Source organism: Haematobia irritans, chromosome 4 (assembly GCF_050003625.1).
Source record: "Haematobia irritans isolate KBUSLIRL chromosome 4, ASM5000362v1, whole genome shotgun sequence".
Lineage (NCBI taxonomy): Eukaryota > Metazoa > Arthropoda > Insecta > Diptera > Muscidae > Haematobia > Haematobia irritans.
The window spans coordinates 159804299-159827119 of NC_134400.1; the positions used below are offsets into that span (position 1 = coordinate 159804299).

General features: G+C 35.3%; 1 protein-coding gene and 3 long non-coding RNA genes across 14 annotated transcripts in view; 1 reads left to right on the forward strand and 3 right to left on the reverse strand.

Moving 5' to 3' along the window:
* Positions 1–1892, reverse strand: part of ens (MAP7 domain containing protein ensconsin) — a 76346-nt gene extending 74454 nt beyond the window's left edge. For 5 of the 10 annotated variants that reach the window (XM_075306468.1, XM_075306470.1, XM_075306471.1 and 2 more), the window contains exon 1: positions 1733–1892. In XM_075306468.1, coding sequence (XP_075162583.1) covers positions 1733–1781 — 49 coding nt within the window. In that variant the 5' untranslated portion in view covers positions 1782–1892. The remainder of the gene's footprint in view (positions 1–1732) is intronic. The other 5 variants (XM_075306476.1, XM_075306474.1, XM_075306475.1 and 2 more) reach the window with 1 other exon arrangement.
* A 155-nt stretch (positions 1893–2047) lies between these two features.
* Positions 2048–3026, forward strand: LOC142234597 (uncharacterized). 2 transcript variants are annotated; one of them, XR_012721658.1, is made up of 4 exons: positions 2048–2098; positions 2218–2383; positions 2448–2553; positions 2619–3026. It is a non-coding gene; the product is annotated as an uncharacterized LOC142234597 (long non-coding RNA). The 2 variants fall into 2 exon arrangements; XR_012721657.1 differs by lacking the exon at positions 2048–2098 and having other exon boundaries at positions 2116–2383.
* A 2696-nt stretch (positions 3027–5722) lies between these two features.
* On the reverse strand, positions 5723–6573 carry LOC142234156 (uncharacterized). Its single transcript, XR_012721575.1, has 3 exons — positions 6451–6573; positions 6296–6374; positions 5723–6202 (listed from the first exon to the last, which is right to left on the reverse strand). It is a non-coding gene; the product is annotated as an uncharacterized LOC142234156 (long non-coding RNA).
* Positions 6574–21057: 14484 nt separating this feature from the next.
* LOC142234157 (uncharacterized) lies at positions 21058–21909 on the reverse strand. The gene is made up of 3 exons (XR_012721576.1): positions 21787–21909; positions 21631–21710; positions 21058–21537 (listed from the first exon to the last, which is right to left on the reverse strand). It is a non-coding gene; the product is annotated as an uncharacterized LOC142234157 (long non-coding RNA).
* Between the last annotated feature and the right edge of the window lie 912 nt (positions 21910–22821).

Here is a 22821-nt window from a genome sequence, read left to right on the forward strand (position 1 = left end):
GCCACTAGTCATGTCTGTGGGGTATAGAGCATCATTATGATGCTGAATCCTGGTAAAAACGACAAACATCAAATAAGATAATAAATAACCAATAAGAATTTATTTTGTAAATAATAGAGTCACCATACCCAAAAGAAGTTCGAAGCGATACAGGTAGAAAGGTTGCAGACAGCATCAAAGTTTCACTTATACAATTTTTGAACTATGAAACACGAGTATATGAAAGCTGAGACAAAGAAAAAACAATATACAGCAGTATGTACTTGCTTGTGAATGCTTTGCATCGTTTTTTGGAATTTACTTGAATTATTTTTAAACCTACTCCAAAGTGACTTTCAATTATTTATTGTCTGGCGCTACTGCCTGTTTTATAAGAATGATGGGCGCTTTTGTTGCTTTCGCCATAAGTGGAAAAACAACAACAGCCAAGAAAAGAAGTGGCATTATGCCACTAGCTAAGTGAAACAAATGAAATGGTTAGTATAAAGGGAAACAGAAAACGTTCATATACATATTTCACTAGTTAACACAAGTTCAGTTTCCAGAAACAATCAAAACCATAATTCATTATCCACCAAGCAATAAAAGTCTATCATGGTAATAATATAACTTGACTTCCATTTATTTAGCATTATTATATAGTGTGTCGAATGATTTTTTTTCTTGGGATTGTTGTAAATGTAGATTTCTTAAATCTTTCTAAGATTCTAATGTTTTTACTACTGTGAGCAAAACATAGTAAGACTGTGTTCATAATTTTAAAATTCTTTATTTATTCTCACAACTCTCTTTCGCCCCCCTTGAAGCCATACACCGGCAAATAATTTTTAAAACAGTTGCTAAATCCAAATTCCGGAATAGCCTTTAATGCGCTTAGCGATTTACATTTAATGTCATCAATTGATATAATCGAGTTCCCCCAAAGAGTTTCTGAGTAGCCAAATGGAACCGTTTGTTTGGTATGCGTTTTTTTGGAACCGTTTTTTTTTTGTATGGGTATTGGTAGATTTTTTGGTTAAAAAACTCACGAAGAATCAATGCGGTATGCGACGGATGGTGCCTTATCATTCCAAAATAGCTTCATGTAATCAATCGGACTAAAATCGCTTAAGTTCCAAGTGACTTCTTTTAACATTCTCAAATACGGTTATAACGAAATACTAAACATGGTCTTTGCCAGTTCGTTAAAACCGTGTTCGACTGTATATTTTTTCTAGCCTCCCGTGTTGAAGTAGTAATGTTTTTTGTTTGCAGACGACATCACATTATTGCCCTTTGCCAGTTGACAATATTCTTCGTTTGGAAAAAGACATTTATGCCGACATTGTGGTAGGATTTTCCCCGACAAATTTTTCTTTGAGTGTATGCATGGTGGGGCACAACACATATACTGACAAACATCGATGTAAGCACTCATATACACGCACACAAAAAGCGAAAATTTTTTGTATATTAAACAGCTGCTGCTCCAGAGAATGACTGCGTCTATTAATGCTGTCATGGGTCATCGCTGAATTTTTCTTTATTTTTTCTTATAGCACATATCGGACAATTTTATCATCCATTTTGTAAAAACGTCAATATTTCTTCAATATTACAGCAATACTTGACAAGTTTTGCTATATTAATCACCCGTTTTTTTCTTTACTGTCTCCCATTAGCTTTGGTCATTTCGCTTTAATTTTAAGCCTTTTGGAGATTTATTAATGAAATTTTATAGTACTTCACATACCTGGTATATCGTTTATTGAAATTTCGTGTTCACCCCCAAGACTCGCCATATTTTATCCACTTATTTTTAATTTATTTCAAAAGAAATTTTTCTTTCACAATTTTTAGAACTAAAATGACGAAGACACCTTGATAATGTTTTTCTTGTCAAAAGGCATAGTTGCCACTTGTCTCTTTCTAATAAGATGAACTATCCATCTCTTTCTTTCCTATTTCTGCAAGGAATATAAATATTCACAATTTTTTCCACCAGAAGTGGATGATGGTGACCCTGTTAAAAATCTCCGCACCCAATGATCATTCCAAATGACAACCCAATAAACACAGGATGAGCGTTTTTCAAATGCAACAACTTTTCAGTTTGAGGGTAAATATAATTTTCAACATAAATTCAACATGACTTGAAATAGCTCATCTTCAATACATCTTCAAATTGTTTGCGAATTACTTCCAATTTGCCAAAATGTTGACGAAATCTTTGAAAAGGTGTTGAAGATAATTTGAGAAAACTTTGACAAAACACTACCCTAAAATGCAACGAAAAAACCATGTGGTTTTCAATACTTATTTGTGCAACGAAGTTCGTGGTCAATTGCAAGAAATAAAAAAATGGAAAATTTTAGACAAATAACCAAATAGTTTATAAAAATAGGTAAGTGAAAATAAAAAATGAAATAAAACTTTAAGGAAGTCACGAAATGTATATCTCTTTGCAGAAAACTGAAATTATGGATTCTACGTTCTTGAAAACATTAAAAAGCTGGCCGATGAAAAAATTGTGGACAATTAACTGGAACTGCTTCAAATAGTTTATAATAATTAGTACGTCAATATGAAAAATTAAATCAACACTTTAGAGAAGTCACTAAATTTAAATCTCTTTGCAGAAAACTAAAATCTTTGGATGCTACATTCTTACAAACATTAAGAAGCTGACCAATGAAAAATGAGTGGCTTATCGACAAGAAAAAGTTTCCAGACAAGAAAAAGTTTCCAGAAACATTACAAGTGCAAGCTATTAAAATTGTTAAAAGCAACAAATTGTTGAAATCAACAACTTCTGGATGTAAATGTGCATCACATCGTCAGTTTAATTCATATGCTATTATCAGTTTAAAATGGATATTTTGTGAATTCCTTCTGCTGGAAATCAATTCTAACACGCGGTCCAGTACGTTCCTAATTTCAAATTGCCCGCATGTTAATAAATGTTAATGCTGTTTTATGACACCAAAAGGAAGGAAATCGAATTATCAATGCAAAAGTGTTTACTAATAATGTTTAAGATATTTAAAGTTTTGTTATTTGTTTTTTTTTTTTTTTTGTTCTTATTTGTTGATATGTTTAATAAGATTATTATTTATCAATTGGTATTGTAGTGTATTATGTAGTGTAGTGTATTATTATATATTTTATTTTGATGAAAATTAATAAATTATACAAAATTCATAGAATTTTGGCTTTGACTTTCAATTTGAAGTGGGGATATCATTCATACAAATTTAGGTTGAAAAGTATTTGCAACGATGTTAATTTGAATTTGACTCGCATCGAAAATTGTTTGACAAATTATTGAGTAGCGATGCATTTCAATTTGAGGATAACACTTGAGATATTATTGCTAATGTGTTGAATTTCACTGTTGAGGGTAATGTCTGTTTTTTGTTGAGAACGCGATTTTCTCAACAATTTCTCAACTTGAATATTACCCTAATCCTTTGAAAAAATGTTTGAAAAATTGTTGAAATTTAGCATTTTTCGAACGTTTGTGTTTATTGGGAATAATCGTTATTGTGGGTTGCCACACTTAATATACTTAGTACGAAAAGTGGATATTTTCATATGTACTAAATATCAAGTAATAGGGAAACCACACCATGCGACTGAAAGTACACCAATTTCACATTCACACTATAAGAAATTCAAGGCGCGGTGCAGGGCCACAGATTATATACTACGTTCACACATGACCGAAATCTGCTCTAGACTTCAGTCTAGCCTAGATCTCGATTGATTTCAGTATATTTGAAATGGGGAAATATCAGCCTAGCCAGCATTTCAAAGTTCCATTTCAATCTCATCGCTACTGCGCCTTGCAGACTATAAGTTTATCCGGACGACAGTAGTCGTGTCGAACATATCCCATATATTGGCCACATCATAAGTTAAGTCCGAAGGCATAATCGATACTGCTGCATGCTTATGGGATCGATAACACATTTACCGATTATTTAGCCATCAACGAATGGTCGTATCGATTGGACACACTGTAAGATTCTTTACAAACACAGACATTCCGACCGGAAAAACTTATAGTCTGTAAGACTCATACCACAGCCTCTTAAATGTCACTACAACAATCGCCAACTGTGATGGGGGAAGCATATGAAAAAGTATGAAATGTACATGAAAGTATTTTGCCATCACTATTGTTACACGAGCCATTTTAAAGGGTGATTCTTTTGAGGTTAGGATTTTCATGCATTAGTATTAACTTTTTGTTGCCAAAAATGGAAGAACTGAACTTGGTTGACATGTGGTTTCAACAAGATGGCGCTACATGCCACACAGCTCGCGATTCTATGGCCATTTTGAGGGAAAACTTCGGAGAACAATTCATCTCAAGAAATGGACCGGTAAGTTGGCCACCAAGATCATGCGATTTGACGCCTTTATACTATTTTTTGTGGGGCTACGTCAAGTCTAAAGTCTACAGAAATAAGCCAGCAACTATTCCAGCTTTGGAAGACAACATTTCCGAAGAAATTCGGGCTATTCCGGCCGAAATGCTCGAAAAAGTTGCCCAAAATTGGACTTTCCGAATGGACCACCTAAGACGCAGCCGCGGTCAACATTTATCTTCAAAAAGTAAATGTCATGGACCAATCTAACGTTTCAAATAAAGAACCGATGAGATTTTGCAAATTTTATGCGTTTTTTTTTTTTTAAAAAAGTTATCAAGCTCTGTAATGGACTAGTTTTGTAGAATTAGCGGTGGCACTCTTAGCGATTGGTTGCGGCTGTAGCTCGCCGGAAACTGGGGGTTCTTTCCGCTATAATCCATACATTCAAATTTGAAGTGCCTGGTGTCATAAGATTTCCAAACGATTTAATTTCGAACACATAACGATGGACAGTTACCCTTTTGAATTTGAAGCTATAAAGAAAACGGACGGACGGACATCCTCCAGCTGACTACCCCATTGTTCGAACAAGAGAATGTGTGTTGATTACATCCCGAACCAGGTGTATGTGGTCCAATGGGCTACCCCCCCTTAATATGATCCTTAGATTGATCATCCTTGAGTTTCCTTTTTAGCCCTTTATGTACAATCTTAAAAGAAACTCCCAAAAATATGCTACACAAAATTTCCTTTCACATCAGCTACATCCTCGACCCTCAAACAGAAACTCAACACATCATAGAATCAAATATTCTTTCAAAATCCAAAATATATTGTTATAAATTCCATATTAAAATAATAATTTGTAAACAAATTTATAATAATGAATAAAGGTAGTATAACACTATATAAATATAAATAAATAATGTAGCATAAAGGAGATAATAACAAGGTCCAAACTTATGAATATATCTTTTTCTGTATTATGAATTTAACATCGGTTATTTTCCTTTTTTTTAGATTTTAGGTATCGGCTTATTAAATAGTTTTTACGGTTTGGACGATATTATTATTTATTATACAAGATTATTATTTCTAACATTTAAAATTTTTTCGAATTGATAATCTTTTTAACATTTTTTAACATAATATAAAATGTTCATTCCTTTAGTTGTTTAACAATGTTATTTCGGTTCATGCTTTTAACTTCTTTTCTTTTTTTTTTATTTGTCTTTCTGATATATTTGCATTTTTCTTTAAGGTTGAACAATTATTAAAGTTTAGAAAATCTTTGCTTTTTTTGTTTTTTACATAAACTGATTCTTCAATATTTCATCTTGTGGTAATTGTGTGAGTTGTATGATTGGTTTAAATTTAATTATTTTTCTTCATATTTGTTAGAAAGTTTTTTTTTTTTTTTAGTTTAATTTCATAATGATTATGTATGGAGAAAAAATAAGTCATAAGGATTTTGATTGCGTAACGGCCCGACACGTGTTTTTTATGAAATCTACATTATTTTCATTAGTCTTTCCGATATCTTCCCCGTTTTTGCTTTTCAAGCTTTTAAAATTCGTTTTCATGTGTTCTTCGACTTATTCTCCTACTGTGCTCGTTATGTTTCTTTAATTCTTTCAGAAACATGTTTCATAATGTTATGTACTCACTCAACATTTTCATTCTCTTAGCAAGGTTAAGAACCTGACTTCCTCGGGATACCTAGTTGCCTGCGCGTTTGGATGATTGATGCCAGTGGCCACCAGGTGGGTCTGGCTATCTAATTGAAACTGCTAGATGGTCCTGAGTGTTCTTCTACCAAAACGCCGTTTCGTTGCCAACACAATATCCTAAATGGGTCATTGTCAAAATAACACGAAATAAAACCAGGAATTATTTCATTGTCTCATCGTATGATAGAAATCATGCATTTCAATTCTTACCCGAGGTTAAAAGAAAAAAAAAAACACAAAAACAGTATTGATATGCAACACAGTTTCGGGTCTAAGAAGAATAACAAATCTAAACATTAAAACGCAGTGAAATGAAAGTTTTACATTAGAATTTATAACGCGGTTTCAAACTTCGTAATATTTACCGTGATGAAAGCAAATTAAATGTTTGAAAGTTTACACTGTAACTGTGAAATAGCAATCTTATTACTTCGACTTCAACATCAATAATGAACAATAGCAGTTACCATGAGGTTCATATACCACCATGTTTTTGCCCTCATCTCACGACTTTGAGAAAGGTCAACTCCTGTCCTGACTCCGTATCCTCAACAACCATGGCTTATCTACTCCTTTTTTGTCCAAATGTTGGTCGAATCGCAAATTGCCTCTGATTACCCATAGATGGCGTGTTTGTCGACATACGTTATGACTGGGGAATTCAAATACCTTTTCCAATAAAAAATGAACATGGCAACTATCATCATTTGTTCCGCCTATAACTTCCATTTCGTCACCTAATATGCAAGTCCGCCGTAGTCTCGTTTCCCAAAACCGCACTAAATTATTCTAAATGAGAACCGTTGGCAGATCACACATAAAATAAATTTTGCTAAAACAAAATAATCCTTAGGCATTGTAAACAAAAATTCCATTTAGATACATTGTGCTATATCTCAAACAATAAAAAAAAACAAACGAGACATGTATCCAAATTCATTTGAAAAATCTGCTGCAAGTTTCAGTCATCCGCCATCATAACTGTAATAGAGTGGCCGTCACAAAGCCAAATTTTGTGTTCGTAAGCCATGAAGAAACAAAATTTGGGAAATACGAAGTCGGACACAATGTAGGAAAAATGTAAATCACTAATTCCCCATATCCGAGTAATGTAATTATAAATTCCCATGAAGCTACGTCCGTATAAACGTTCTCTATTAGGTGACACGCGTAAGATAATAAAAAGCTAAAAAAAACGAAACCTTTTCCTAACTTTCAGCTATACCCATAACCCTAGCCATTGCATCATACGCCTCATAACCATCAAACCATACGCATAAAAATATTAAAACTGAATATTCCTGTTCACCCAATCAACTGCCAAGCTATATTTGATAGCCTCCCAATTAGGCTGCCCATGCTACTCTTAGTAGCCACTTCAGTTCTAGGAACAAAGTTCCCAGACAGCCTATTGACAGTAGCATCATTAAAACGCATAATGGTCCGGTGAACCATGGGATCTAGAAACCGCCATGCTGTGGGACACTTTTTGTGCCACAGCTGTGCCTAATCCATGCCATCCAAGCCAATATCACGCCTGCAAAGATGTAAATATCCATTGGGACGGCCGAAACCATCATCATTTCCTCCAAAGGAGACGTATACGAACAATCGGCACACAGAAAACAATATAACTGTTACCGCACAGCTATAAATACCTTTGTCCCGCCATGCAAAAAAAGACCCAACTAATTTCTTTGCCCAACAACCAAATTTCCGATTATCGAAAATCATCTACGGTTTCATTCTAAGGCAATCAAAAGGCCTGTTGGATCAACAAAACACACCATACTTTTTACAATGGCGGATAAAGTTTGTGCCAACTCCCCTGAATATCGGTCTCTAGTTCCGGTCATATAAGGACGCAGTGTCGCTCGTCATCACATTTCTGAAAAGCACATACCCCGAAAAAAAGAATATGCAAATGCAGTTATATGATCACTGCCCCTTAAAAAAAACGTACTAAACACAACGAAGGTGAAATTAAACCCAGCAGAATATATGATGACAGTACACATATCCGAATCGACGAAATGTCAAGGCTCAACTTTTCCACACAAAAACAAGGCAACCATACGACACTCAACTGCGACATTGTTCGGTGTATTCATCGGCGACCAACCAAAATTACCCGATGGTGTCATTTGCCTGCTCCATTCAGAATTTTAACATCAAGACATAACAACGCATCATTTTCCTTCTGGTGTACAAAATCGTAACAAACGTTATGAGTCACCAATACGATCCTGTTTGAACAATCTGACAACCCATAACCTTCGAATACTGAGGATAAAGTGCCGACACTTTCAAAACTAGCTCATCGGTATATGGAATTCTATTATTATTGAAAAAAAAAACATCAACAAAAATGGTGTGAACAACCTTCGTGAAAATTCCTGTACGGTCACCAACCGATCGAACTAAAGTTAAAAGTTAATTGCTTACTCTGCAACTACAAATTTTTATACTGGTAACTATCAGAACCAAGGCCATCCAATTATTTTTCCAATTGAAATGTCTTCAGAAACGAAAATGATGGTATCAATCACAGCTTTAATTGGGCATAGAGAAAAAAAGTCTTCATTAAAAAAAATTAATTTCATTAGCTAATTTCAATTAATTTCTTAATTGATTCAATTAAAAATTTAATTGTTGTTGATTGCAAAACTCAATTATTTTTTTTTTAAGTTAAAAAGGTATATATTTTCAAATACTTTCTTAATTGGATTAGAGTTTTTTTATCTGGATCCGAAATTAATTAAAAATTTAATTGTATAAATTAATTTTTTAATTAACAATTTTTAAATTTTCAATCATCGACTTAATTAACTTAATGTTAGTATCTTGATTAACAAGTTAATTTATTAATTGCAAAATTTCAACTTCAATTAATTTTTTTACTTGAAGACACTTTGGTGATATTTTTTCTGTGTACCTGATCCAATCACGGAATTATTTGATCCAGTCAATTTCTGAACAGAAATTACTTACATCACGTACAGAAAAACACCTAAAAACCAATACTATTGCTACAAAAACCAAACAGTTTCAATGACCATCCTCAATTATTTCTGTTTCATTGCTACTATTAATTCATTTCATATTTTTTTAAGTTAAAATATAACATTGTTGTATTTGTCCTATAGGCTTTCTGTACTGTGTGACATAAATAAAAATGAAATAATTTCCTGTAGCCTTACAAAAACGATATACCTGAAGTTTTATTTTCCTTCGATCTGAGCAAAACTTCGTTGAACTAATGAATAGTCCGCATACTGAAATAACTCTTTTCTAGCAAGTTCCTCTATCGTACCTTTATCTGGATATAACTACCACTTAACTAAAATGTTTAAATTGATAGGCTTAAATTCAAATCTCAATTAAAAAAAAATGTATTTTTAAATAAATTCCCTACCATTTTGCAATTCCATTAGCAAAACCAAATAATTTTTTAAATTTGGGAATTTGTATATCATTCATTCACGTAGCTCTATTGCGTGTGATATGATACCAATATAGTGAGTTGCACTATGCAGTAAATAATTTCTTGCTTCGAATATTTTCTGTATGTGTAAAATGGCTGGGTAATATAGTTCTATCCCATACTTATCAACCTAGAATTTTAGATGTTGAGCGTGAAAAGTACCAACTAACTTACCCTTAGAATTTTCAATTTCATAAAGATTCTTGCCAACTGCCCTTCTAACCCTACATTTTAGCCATGGTTTGCATAACTTGGAGTTTATGCCTTTCGAGAAATTACTTTGAACAAAGTTTTTCCTATAAATTTCTTGACCTGGCTTAAATGTTATCTCCCGAGAACGTTTATTATAACTTCTGACGTTGCGTGTATATGCCTCGTGCAATCGTTCGGTAATCTTCTTATGAATCAGTTGCATTTTAGACGATTTAGGTAAAACCAAAATCTCACCATCAGGCAAAGCATTAAGCTTTCTCAGAATTGTGTAGGCTTGAGCATGGGTTATCATGTTATAACCGAACAGTGCGCAATATGGTGTCTCCCCTGTTGATGCATGTATGGTTGATCGTAGTGAGCATTCAATCAATGACAAGTTCTCGTCCCACCTATTCTGCTCCTTCTGTAGTAAAACCCTAATGCCACTCAGTATCGATTGGTTAACCCTTTCGCTGGCATTCGATTGTGGCGAATGGATGGCTGTGCGCATGTGTCGTATTCCATATAGGTTTATGAGTTCCTTGAACGCTTCACAAGTGAATTGTTTTCCGTTATCGGAATGAAGAGTTTCAGGAACTCCAAACTTGTGGAATACCTCTGACGTGAGAAATTTGATAACTGATTTCGAAGTTGCTTTCGGCATTGCCTTTAGCAAAACGAACTTGGTCCTATGATCCAACACTATAAATATATGTGTGTTTCCATTTCTTGTTCTGGGATATGGTCCCAAGAAATCAACATATATCTTCTGAAATGGGCGCTCCGTCTTCACCTCTTGGCCCATGGTCGGTCGAAGAATCTGTTTAGTGTGTTTGTTCTCTTTGCAGCTTTCGCAATTTGTTACAAAATCTCGAACGTCTGCAGCTAGTGTTGGCCAATAAAAGAATTCTCGAACATCGTGGATAGTTTTAGCTATCCCCCCATGACAGGTATTCAGTTCATGTGACCGTTTGATGACGCCACGAGTGAGGTCTTCTGGGAGCCATATTCTCCAACACTCCCCTTCATCCACTATGTCGCCACGATTGAATCCGGTTCTCTTCATGACAATATCATCCTCTACTTTTAGGTCTGGTAAACGTTCTCTGTTCTGATTAATCATATCCTTTAATGCTTCATATTTTGGATTTTGGAATTCAGTTGAGCTCAAATCAACAAACACATTTTCTTCAAAGCTGAGCTCTTCCATGTCCAAACGTGAAAGCATATCTGGGACGATATTTTTCGAACCCCTGCGATGCTCGATTTTAAATTGGTAGCCCTGGAGCTTGAGACTCCAGCGAGCTAGTCTCCCATTCAAATCTTGTTGTTTCATCAGCCATCGCAGACTGGAATGGTCCGTGATGACTGTGAAATCCATTAACTCAATATATTGTCGAAATTTTTCGATAGCTAAAACCACTGCCAGACATTCCTTCTCTGTTGTTGAATAATTCTTCTGGGCAGGGTTTAGCTTCTTCGAAAAATATTCGATAGGATGTTCCTCCCCCTCACTATCCTTCTGGAACAATACCGCCCCTACACCTACGTTCGAAGCGTCGCATTGGACATAAAAGGGTTTTTCAAAGTCTGGGCTTCGTAAGATCGGACTGGAAATTAATCTTTCTTTCAATATCTCGAAAGATTTTAATGCCTGTGGAGTAAAACTAAACTTAGCAGATTTCCTTAGCGTGTCTGTGATCGGCGCAGTCAAAGTTGAGTAATCGGGAATAAATCGTCTGTACCACCCCACTGTTCCTAGGAACTTTCGCACATCTTTAGGCGTTCGTGGTGGTTTAATATTGGTGATCGCTTCCACTTTGCATGGATCGGTCTTCAATTTTCCATCACCAACAATGTATCCCAAATATCTAAGTTCCTTGTAGCAAAACTTAGATTTCTGCAAATTTATAGTAAGTCCAGCTGAGGTTAGTCGTCTACCAACCTCCCTCAATATCTCGACGTGAGATTCAAAACTCGAAGATACAACCAGGAGGTCATCTAAATACACAAAGACCCTGTCCTTGAGTCCCGACGGAATAACTTTGTCCATTAATCTGCACATGCGTTGTGCAGCATTGCACAGTCCAAAGGGCATGACCTTAAATTGGTAGTGAGGTCTCCCTTGGACTGTGAATGCTGTTTTTGGCCTACTTGATTCCTCTAAAGGAATCTGCCAAAAGGCATCCTTCAGGTCAATAGCAGAAATGAAAAAAGTTTCTCCCAGTCGGCTCAATAGTCCATCAATATTAGGCAGGGGATAAGCGTCCTTCTTCGTAACCTTATTTAATTCTCTGGCGTCCAAACAAAGCCTATTCTTATTAGGTTTTATCACAAGCGTCACTCTGTTGTTCCACGCTGCCTCTGTAGCCGGTTCAATGACATCCAAATCCAACATTCTGTCTATCTCGGCATATGTCAACTTCTGTATAGCTGGAGATATGGGGAAATACCTCATCTTCCTAGGTTCAGAATCCCCAGTATCTATAAAATGAGTTTCTAAATGTGTCTTTCCTAAACCAAATTTGCTGAAACATTTAAATTCGAGTTTCGCGCTCTCAAGTAGGATCTTTTGCTCATAGGTAAGTTCATGAATCTTGGGATTATCATTCTCGGTTATGGCCAGTTCCTCAACTGTTGGATTGTTAAAAGTGATCTTAATACCAAAAGCAGTCCAAAAGTCATAGCCGAGGATGAGTTTTTGGGACAATGAAGGCACCAAATAAAATGTCATTACTTGAGATTTATCATTACATTGTATAGTGGCCTTCACCTTGCCAACTATACTTCTTCCTCGTCCGTCTGCAGTATGAATCTTGGATTTAAAATCGAAAATTTTACATCCCATATCTTCAACACTTTTCAAGCAGTCCTTCCCCAAACAGGTAACACTGGCTCCACTATCCATTAACCCCCTTATTGGCCTATCATTAATGAAAACATCCAAATATGGTCTGATATCGTTGCCAACAGATAAACTCGAAATGGAAATTTGTTTCCTTTCAGCTTTTCTGTCTCGGTGTCTAATCCGGGTATTTAATATCCTTTTCGTCGGTCCTTTATCAAAATCCTTGAAGATCTCATTTCTAATTCGCTTGTAATTGGCCAGTCTGTCCTCATAAGGGATCAAGACTTTAAGTTCTGGCCCCTGTCTCCTAGTATCTGTATCATTTCTACACTGGGAAAAAATAAAATTATCTTTGACAACATTTGCAACCCTCTGTAGATTGTTGTCAACATCATCAATGGCGGTTTGTGAATCATTGTGGTATTTGAAATTTTGGACATATAACGATTTGTTATAGTCAGGAATACTTATTGGGGCTGATTCGCTTCCGAACATGATGGCCCCTTCCTCATCATGCTCCTCGGGTCTTTTCCCGCACATCGTGGACACTTCGGAGATATGACATCCTCGAACCCACATTTGTAACAAAACAGCGTTCGTTTCTCCGAATCACAGTCCACAAATGTGTGACCTGAACGTCTACAATTCCAACAAATAATCTGCTTTGTTGGTTGATCACTGAGCCTTAGAGCTTCAAGATGATAATCTTGGTCCAAATCAAGTTGTGGTCTTTCGTAACAAAATCCCGGCGGAAAATCCAGCTCATTTACTCTGCGCAGCGGCTGCTGCTGTTGTTGTCTGTAGGAGCTTCTTTTAGAAAGATTTCTTTCTGCCCGCCTACATTCCTCGAGTAAATGATCCATGCTGGAGATATACATCGGAAAAATGAGTTGTGCCAATCCATCTTTGAGGTTGTCCTTGACAATCTTCACAAGCTCATACTCCGGAATTGAAACTCTCATTTGGTTATTCAATACCATAATGTCGTGGAGGAAACTATCCGCACTCTCACCGTGGTGTTGCCTTCTTTCCATTATACGCCGTTGGATTTCGAAATCACTTTCGAATCTCTGGAATTTTCGTTTCAAATTATATTTAAGATTTTCCCAATCGCTATTCGGGTTTTGCCTTCTGAAATTCCAGAACCATTCGAAAGCGTTTCCGGACAACAATCGGTGAAAGCTTTTTATGAGTATTGGCCATGGGCAATTCATATCCGCTCTAATAGTCTCTACTCTAAATAAGAAATCCTCTACACTGACAGATTTGTTACTCCCATCAAATTGTATACCCCATTTCTCCAGATCTATATTACTCTGGGCCCTTGGTGCAAAACCAACCGCAGACGAAGATATAAAATGCTGTTGAGGAGGTGGGGGTATATAATTTGACCTATTTTGTGTAAAATTGTAATTTGGATTATTGTCCGTCGCAAAATTGTGAGACGTATGAGGTGGTGGTGCATAATTAGACCTACTATGTGGAAAATTGTAATTCAGATTATCACCCGTTGATACAGGAGGAGGTGGTGGTGGATAATTAGATCTGTTTGGTGGAAAATCATAATTTGGAGTATTGTTTGCTGTAAAATTGTGTGGTATAGGAGGTGGTGTTGTACCGAGATGTTGATGCGTAAAATTTTGTTGTTGAATTGTTTGATTCGATCGTGTATTACACATTGTCTGTTGCCTTTGTTGTGGAGCAATATTCGCCCCTGTAATATTATCATTGTTTGATCTGTGGGAAACAACACTTAGCGGCCTGTTACTCCCCATACCTATATTTGCATGATTCCTATCAGAAGATGATAATTGCCGTTCCGATCTAATCGTCTCCCTCACTATTTCCGGTATAATTCGCCTCAAACTCTCTTGTACTTCCCTCATAGATCCAGCTTGAGCTGCACCTACCGAGGCTGCTACATAGTCTTGTATCGATATCCTGTTCTCATTCGAAGTCGATTCTCTATTCCGAATATTTGACGTTCCTAAATTCTGAGACTGAAAATCGTTTCGAATCCCTATAGCCGTTAGGCTACTATACTGGGGCGACGGTATAGTACTTTCGCTCCCAGTCGATGCAAAACTATGAGGACCTAAAGTAACGTCCTGCTCATTGTCCTGAACGGCAACATTGGCCGGTGTTGTGGCAGAAGTTGTATACGTATTGGTTGGTGTTGTTGTAGTTGTTGTAGTTGCGGTAGTTGTAGTATTAGTAATTGATGTAGTAGTTGTTGTTGTAGTCATGGTGGACGCAGTACCTCTGGCCATTGACCTGAGTATCATAATATAAATCACACAAAGCAATGAACTTCAACTTTGGGTATTCTATCCAAAATGTATTGATTCCTTCAAAAATGAATCCCAAAAAAAACTTGTCAGTAGTTACGTTTTTAAATTATTTCAAAATTCCGTAAGATACATTTGTTTCAATTTCTCTTATTTATTTCGTAATTTTTTCAAATGTAGCTTTTTTAGCTGTATTCTCATCAAAACTTTCTAACTTCTTGTTTTTTTTTCCAGAAGATGCAATATTTTATGGTCGAGGTGTTTGTAGCTGAATGGCGGAAAAATTGTGGACATCTTTAATCAACATTTGAAAATTTTAAATTTCGTTCTTTTTTTTTTTAATGCTTAAACTAATTTCCATTTGTCTTTATGAATCAATCAAATTTTCTTATTTTCTTGTATTCGAAATTTAAATAAGACTTTTCTATAAAACTCCCAATAAACTATCTCTTGTCCTACACTTGGAGAAAAACCTTGTTCCAATTTTCTTTAAAATTTATTTCTGTAAGTTTTTTATTTCTAAATCTTCTCCCCATGGTCAGCTAAAGAACTTTTGTAACACATCACTCGGGACAAATACTAACATGTAGTAACTAAATAGCAATCGGCCAATGAATAACAATGTCGTCGCGAACAATCGAAAACTTGGCGTTAAGTCGATTATGACTTACGACATTTCATATTCACGACTGGAAGCTAATCAGTCACCCAGTGTATGACGCACTGTCAAGATCTGTAGCAACGCAGGCATAACAAGTAAGGATTGTTTTCCGGGACTTACAGATCTATCGAAGATAATCACACAATGGTAAATATGATTTCAGAAATATAGTGCCAGATGGAGTCAAGTGGCTATACGATCATATATTTCCAATCCGATATGGTAGGCAGCCAATGGTTCAGAACTGCCATAAAGACTTGTGCACTTACTAGAAGTCCAAATGAAAAGACGTTTATCTGTGTTGCACTGGAACCATTGGACTGCCCCACGTTGGGCGCCAAAATGTAATGGACTAGTTTTGTAGAATTAGCGGTGGCACTCTTAGCGATTGGTTGCGGCTGTAGCTCGCCGGAAACTGGGGGTTCTTTCCGCTATAATCCATACATTCAAATTTGAAGTGCCTGGTGTCATAAGATTTCCAAACGATTTAATTTCGAACACATAACGATGGACAGTTACCCTTTTGAATTTGAAGCTATAAAGAAAACGGACGGACGGACATCCTCCAGCTGACTACCCCATTGTTCGAACAAGAGAATGTGTGTTGATTACATCCCGAACCAGGTGTATGTGGTCCAATGGGCTACCCCCCCTTAATATGATCCTTAGATTGATCATCCTTGAGTTTCCTTTTTAGCCCTTTATGTACAATCTTAAAAGAAACTCCCAAAAATATGCTACACAAAATTTCCTTTCACATCAGCTACATCCTCGACCCTCAAACAGAAACTCAACACATCATAGAATCAAATATTCTTTCAAAATCCAAAATATATTGTTATAAATTCCATATTAAAATAATAATTTGTAAACAAATTTATAATAATGAATAAAGGTAGTATAACACTATATAAATATAAATAAATAATGTAGCATAAAGGAGATAATAACAAGGTCCAAACTTATGAATATATCTTTTTCTGTATTATGAATTTAACATCGGTTATTTTCCTTTTTTTTAGATTTTAGGTATCGGCTTATTAAATAGTTTTTACGGTTTGGACGATATTATTATTTATTATACAAGATTATTATTTCTAACATTTAAAATTTTTTCGAATTGATAATCTTTTTAACATTTTTTAACATAATATAAAATGTTCATTCCTTTAGTTGTTTAACAATGTTATTTCGGTTCATGCTTTTAACTTCTTTTCTTTTTTTTTTATTTGTCTTTCTGATATATTTGCATTTTTCTTTAAGGTTGAACAATTATTAAAGTTTAGAAAATCTTTGCTTTTTTGTTTTTTACATAAACTGATTCTTCAATATTTCATCTTGTGGTAATTGTGTGAGTTGTATGATTGGTTTAAATTTAATTATTTTTCTTCATATTTGTTAGAAAGTTTTTTTTTTTTTTTTAGTTTAATTTCATAATGATTATGTATGGAGAAAAAATAAGTCATAAGGATTTTGATTGCGTAACGGCCCGACACGTGTTTTTTATGAAATCTACATTATTTTCATTAGTCTTTCCGATATCTTCCCCGTTTTTGCTTTTCAAGCTTTTAAAATTCGTTTTCATGTGTTCTTCGACTTATTCTCCTACTGTGCTCGTTATGTTTCTTTAATTCTTTCAGAAACATGTTTCATAATGTTATGTACTCACTCAACATTTTCATTCTCTTAGCAAGGTTAAGAACCTGACTTCCTCGGGATACCTAGTTGCCTGCGCGTTTGGATGATTGATGCCAGTGGCCACCAGGTGGGTCTGGCTATCTAATTGAAACTGCTAGATGGTCCTGAGTGTTCTTCTACCAAAACGCCGTTTCGTTGCCAACACAATATCCCGAGGTTAAAAGAAAAAAAAAAACACAAAAACAGTATTGATATGCAACACAGTTTCGGGTCTAAGAAGAATAACAAATCGTGATGAAAGCAAATTAAATGTTTGAAAGTTTACACTGTAACTGTGAAATAGCAATCTTATTACTTCGACTTCAACATCAATAATGAACAATAGCAGTTACCATGAGGTTCATATACCACCATGTTTTTGCCCTCATCTCACGACTTTGAGAAAGGTCAACTCCTATCCTGACTCCGTATCCTCAACAACCATGGCTTATCTACTCCTTTTTTGTCCAAATGTTGGTCGAATCGCAAATTGCCTCTGATTACCCATAGATGGCGTGTTTGTCGACATACGTTATGACTGGGGAATTCAAATACCTTTTCCAATAAAAAATGAACATGGCAACTATCATCATTTGTTCCGCCTATAACTTCCATTTCGTCACCTAATATGCAAGTCCGCCGTAGTCTCGTTTCCCAAAACCGCACTAAATTATTCTAAATGAGAACCGTTGGCAGATCACACATAAAATAAATTTTGCTAAAACAAAATAATCCTTAGGCATTGTAAACAAAAATTCCATTTAGATACATTGTGCTATATCTCAAACAATAAAAAAAAACAAACGAGACATGTATCCAAATTCATTTGAAAAATCTGCTGCAAGTTTCAGTCATCCGCCATCATAACTGTAATAGAGTGGCCGTCACAAAGCCAAATTTTGTGTAAAATTGTAATTTGGATTATTGTCCGTCGCAAAATTGTGAGACGTATGAGGTGGTGGTGCATAATTAGACCTACTATGTGGAAAATTGTAATTCAGATTATCACCCGTTGATACAGGAGGAGGTGGTGGTGGATAATTAGATCTGTTTGGTGGAAAATCATAATTTGGAGTATTGTTTGCTGTAAAATTGTGTGGTATAGGAGGTGGTGTTGTACCGAGATGTTGATGCGTAAAATTTTGTTGTTGAATTGTTTGATTCGATCGTGTATTACACATTGTCTGTTGCCTTTGTTGTGGAGCAATATTCGCCCCTGTAATATTATCATTGTTTGATCTGTGGGAAACAACACTTAGCGGCCTGTTACTCCCCATACCTATATTTGCATGATTCCTATCAGAAGATGATAATTGCCGTTCCGATCTAATCGTCTCCCTCACTATTTCCGGTATAATTCGCCTCAAACTCTCTTGTACTTCCCTCATAGATCCAGCTTGAGCTGCACCTACCGAGGCTGCTACATAGTCTTGTATCGATATCCTGTTCTCATTCGAAGTCGATTCTCTATTCCGAATATTTGACGTTCCTAAATTCTGAGACTGAAAATCGTTTCGAATCCCTATAGCCGTTAGGCTACTATACTGGGGCGACGGTATAGTACTTTCGCTCCCAGTCGATGCAAAACTATGAGGACCTAAAGTAACGTCCTGCTCATTGTCCTGAACGGCAACATTGGCCGGTGTTGTGGCAGAAGTTGTATACGTATTGGTTGGTGTTGTTGTAGTTGTTGTAGTTGCGGTAGTTGTAGTATTAGTAATTGATGTAGTAGTTGTTGTTGTAGTCATGGTGGACGCAGTACCTCTGGCCATTGACCTGAGTATCATAATATAAATCACACAAAGCAATGAACTTCAACTTTGGGTATTCTATCCAAAATGTATTGATTCCTTCAAAAATGAATCCCAAAAAAAACTTGTCAGTAGTTACGTTTTTAAATTATTTCAAAATTCCGTAAGATACATTTGTTTCAATTTCTCTTATTTATTTCGTAATTTTTTCAAATGTAGCTTTTTTAGCTGTATTCTCATCAAAACTTTCTAACTTCTTGTTTTTTTTTCCAGAAGATGCAATATTTTATGGTCGAGGTGTTTGTAGCTGAATGGCGGAAAAATTGTGGACATCTTTAATCAACATTTGAAAATTTTAAATTTCGTTCTTTTTTTTTTTAATGCTTAAACTAATTTCCATTTGTCTTTATGAATCAATCAAATTTTCTTATTTTCTTGTATTCGAAATTTAAATAAGACTTTTCTATAAAACTCCCAATAAACTATCTCTTGTCCTACACTTGGAGAAAAACCTTGTTCCAATTTTCTTTAAAATTTATTTCTGTAAGTTTTTTATTTCTAAATCTTCTCCCCATGGTCAGCTAAAGAACTTTTGTAACACATCACTCGGGACAAATACTAACATGTAGTAACTAAATAGCAATCGGCCAATGAATAACAATGTCGTCGCGAACAATCGAAAACTTGGCGTTAAGTCGATTATGACTTACGACATTTCATATTCACGACTGGAAGCTAATCAGTCACCCAGTGTATGACGCACTGTCAAGATCTGTAGCAACGCAGGCATAACAAGTAAGGATTGTTTTCCGGGACTTACAGATCTATCGAAGATAATCACACAATGGTAAATATGATTTCAGAAATATAGTGCCAGATGGAGTCAAGTGGCTATACGATCATATATTTCCAATCCGATATGGTAGGCAGCCAATGGTTCAGAACTGCCATAAAGACTTGTGCACTTACTAGAAGTCCAAATGAAAAGACGTTTATCTGTGTTGCACTGGAACCATTGGACTGTCCCACGTTGCTGGGCGCCAAAATGTAATGGACTAGTTTTGTAGAATTAGCGGTGGCACTCTTAGCGATTGGTTGCGGCTGTAGCTCGCCGGAAACTGGGGGTTCTTTCCGCTATAATCCATACATTCAAATTTGAAGTGCCTGGTGTCATAAGATTTCCAAACGATTTAATTTCGAACACATAACGATGGACAGTTACCCTTTTGAATTTGAAGCTATAAAGAAAACGGACGGACGGACATCCTCCAGCTGACTACCCCATTGTTCGAACAAGAGAATGTGTGTTGATTACATCCCGAACCAGGTGTATGTGGTCCAATGGGCTACCCCCCCTTAATATGATCCTTAGATTGATCATCCTTGAGTTTCCTTTTTAGCCCTTTATGTACAATCTTAAAAGAAACTCCCAAAAATATGCTACACAAAATTTCCTTTCACATCAGCTACATCCTCGACCCTCAAACAGAAACTCAACACATCATAGAATCAAATATTCTTTCAAAATCCAAAATATATTGTTATAAATTCCATATTAAAATAATAATTTGTAAACAAATTTATAATAATGAATAAAGGTAGTATAACACTATATAAATATAAATAAATAATGTAGCATAAAGGAGATAATAACAAGGTCCAAACTTATGAATATATCTTTTTCTGTATTATGAATTTAACATCGGTTATTTTCCTTTTTTTTAGATTTTAGGTATCGGCTTATTAAATAGTTTTTACGGTTTGGACGATATTATTATTTATTATACAAGATTATTATTTCTAACATTTAAAATTTTTTCGAATTGATAATCTTTTTAACATTTTTTAACATAATATAAAATGTTCATTCCTTTAGTTGTTTAACAATGTTATTTCGGTTCATGCTTTTAACTTCTTTTCTTTTTTTTTTATTTGTCTTTCTGATATATTTGCATTTTTCTTTAAGGTTGAACAATTATTAAAGTTTAGAAAATCTTTGCTTTTTTGTTTTTTACATAAACTGATTCTTCAATATTTCATCTTGTGGTAATTGTGTGAGTTGTATGATTGGTTTAAATTTAATTATTTTTCTTCATATTTGTTAGAAAGTTTTTTTTTTTTTTTAGTTTAATTTCATAATGATTATGTATGGAGAAAAAATAAGTCATAAGGATTTTGATTGCGTAACGGCCCGACACGTGTTTTTTATGAAATCTACATTATTTTCATTAGTCTTTCCGATATCTTCCCCGTTTTTGCTTTTCAAGCTTTTAAAATTCGTTTTCATGTGTTCTTCGACTTATTCTCCTACTGTGCTCGTTATGTTTCTTTAATTCTTTCAGAAACATGTTTCATAATGTTATGTACTCACTCAACATTTTCATTCTCTTAGCAAGGTTAAGAACCTGACTTCCTCGGGATACCTAGTTGCCTGCGCGTTTGGATGATTGATGCCAGTGGCCACCAGGTGGGTCTGGCTATCTAATTGAAACTGCTAGATGGTCCTGAGTGTTCTTCTACCAAAACGCCGTTTCGTTGCCAACACAATATCCTAAATGGGTCATTGTCAAAATAACACGAAATAAAACCAGGAATTATTTCATTGTCTCATCGTATGATAGAAATCATGCATTTCAATTCTTACCCGAGGTTAAAAGAAAAAAAAAAAACACAAAAACAGTATTGATATGCAACACAGTTTCGGGTCTAAGAAGAATAACAAATCTAAACATTAAAACGCAGTGAAATGAAAGTTTTACATTAGAATTTATAACGCGGTTTCAAACTTCGTAATATTTACCGTGATGAAAGCAAATTAAATGTTTGAAAGTTTACACTGTAACTGTGAAATAGCAATCTTATTACTTCGACTTCAACATCAATAATGAACAATAGCAGTTACCATGAGGTTCATATACCACCATGTTTTTGCCCTCATCTCACGACTTTGAGAAAGGTCAACTCCTGTCCTGACTCCGTATCCTCAACAACCATGGCTTATCTACTCCTTTTTTGTCCAAATGTTGGTCGAATCGCAAATTGCCTCTGATTACCCATAGATGGCGTGTTTGTCGACATACGTTATGACTGGGGAATTCAAATACCTTTTCCAATAAAAAATGAACATGGCAACTATCATCATTTGTTCCGCCTATAACTTCCATTTCGTCACCTAATATGCAAGTCCGCCGTAGTCTCGTTTCCCAAAACCGCACTAAATTATTCTAAATGAGAACCGTTGGCAGATCACACATAAAATAAATTTTGCTAAAACAAAATAATCCTTAGGCATTGTAAACAAAAATTCCATTTAGATACATTGTGCTATATCTCAAACAATAAAAAAAAACAAACGAGACATGTATCCAAATTCATTTGAAAAATCTGCTGCAAGTTTCAGTCATCCGCCATCATAACTGTAATAGAGTGGCCGTCACAGCTCTTAACAAATCACCCTTTATATTTTGTGAAATACCAAGCGCAACTAGCTTCTTACAATTTATTTAAATAAAATCGATAATGAAGTGCTGAATACATAGTGATTTCGCTTAAAATTGTAAAAGGTATATTGTTGAACAATTTTTGACTTTCCAAAAGGAATAAAGTGATTGTTTTTCAGATAGTTTTCCAGACACGCTACCTCCATCGAGAATAAAAACACTGGCTGATAGATGCTGCAACATGTAACTTGCCACTTGTGATGTGCTTTACAGACTATTAGTTATACCGGACGGAATGTCGGTGTTTGTAAAGAATCTTACAGTGTGTCGGATCGATACGACTTGTCGGCGATGACTAAATAATGGGTAAATGTGTTATCGATCCCATAAACATG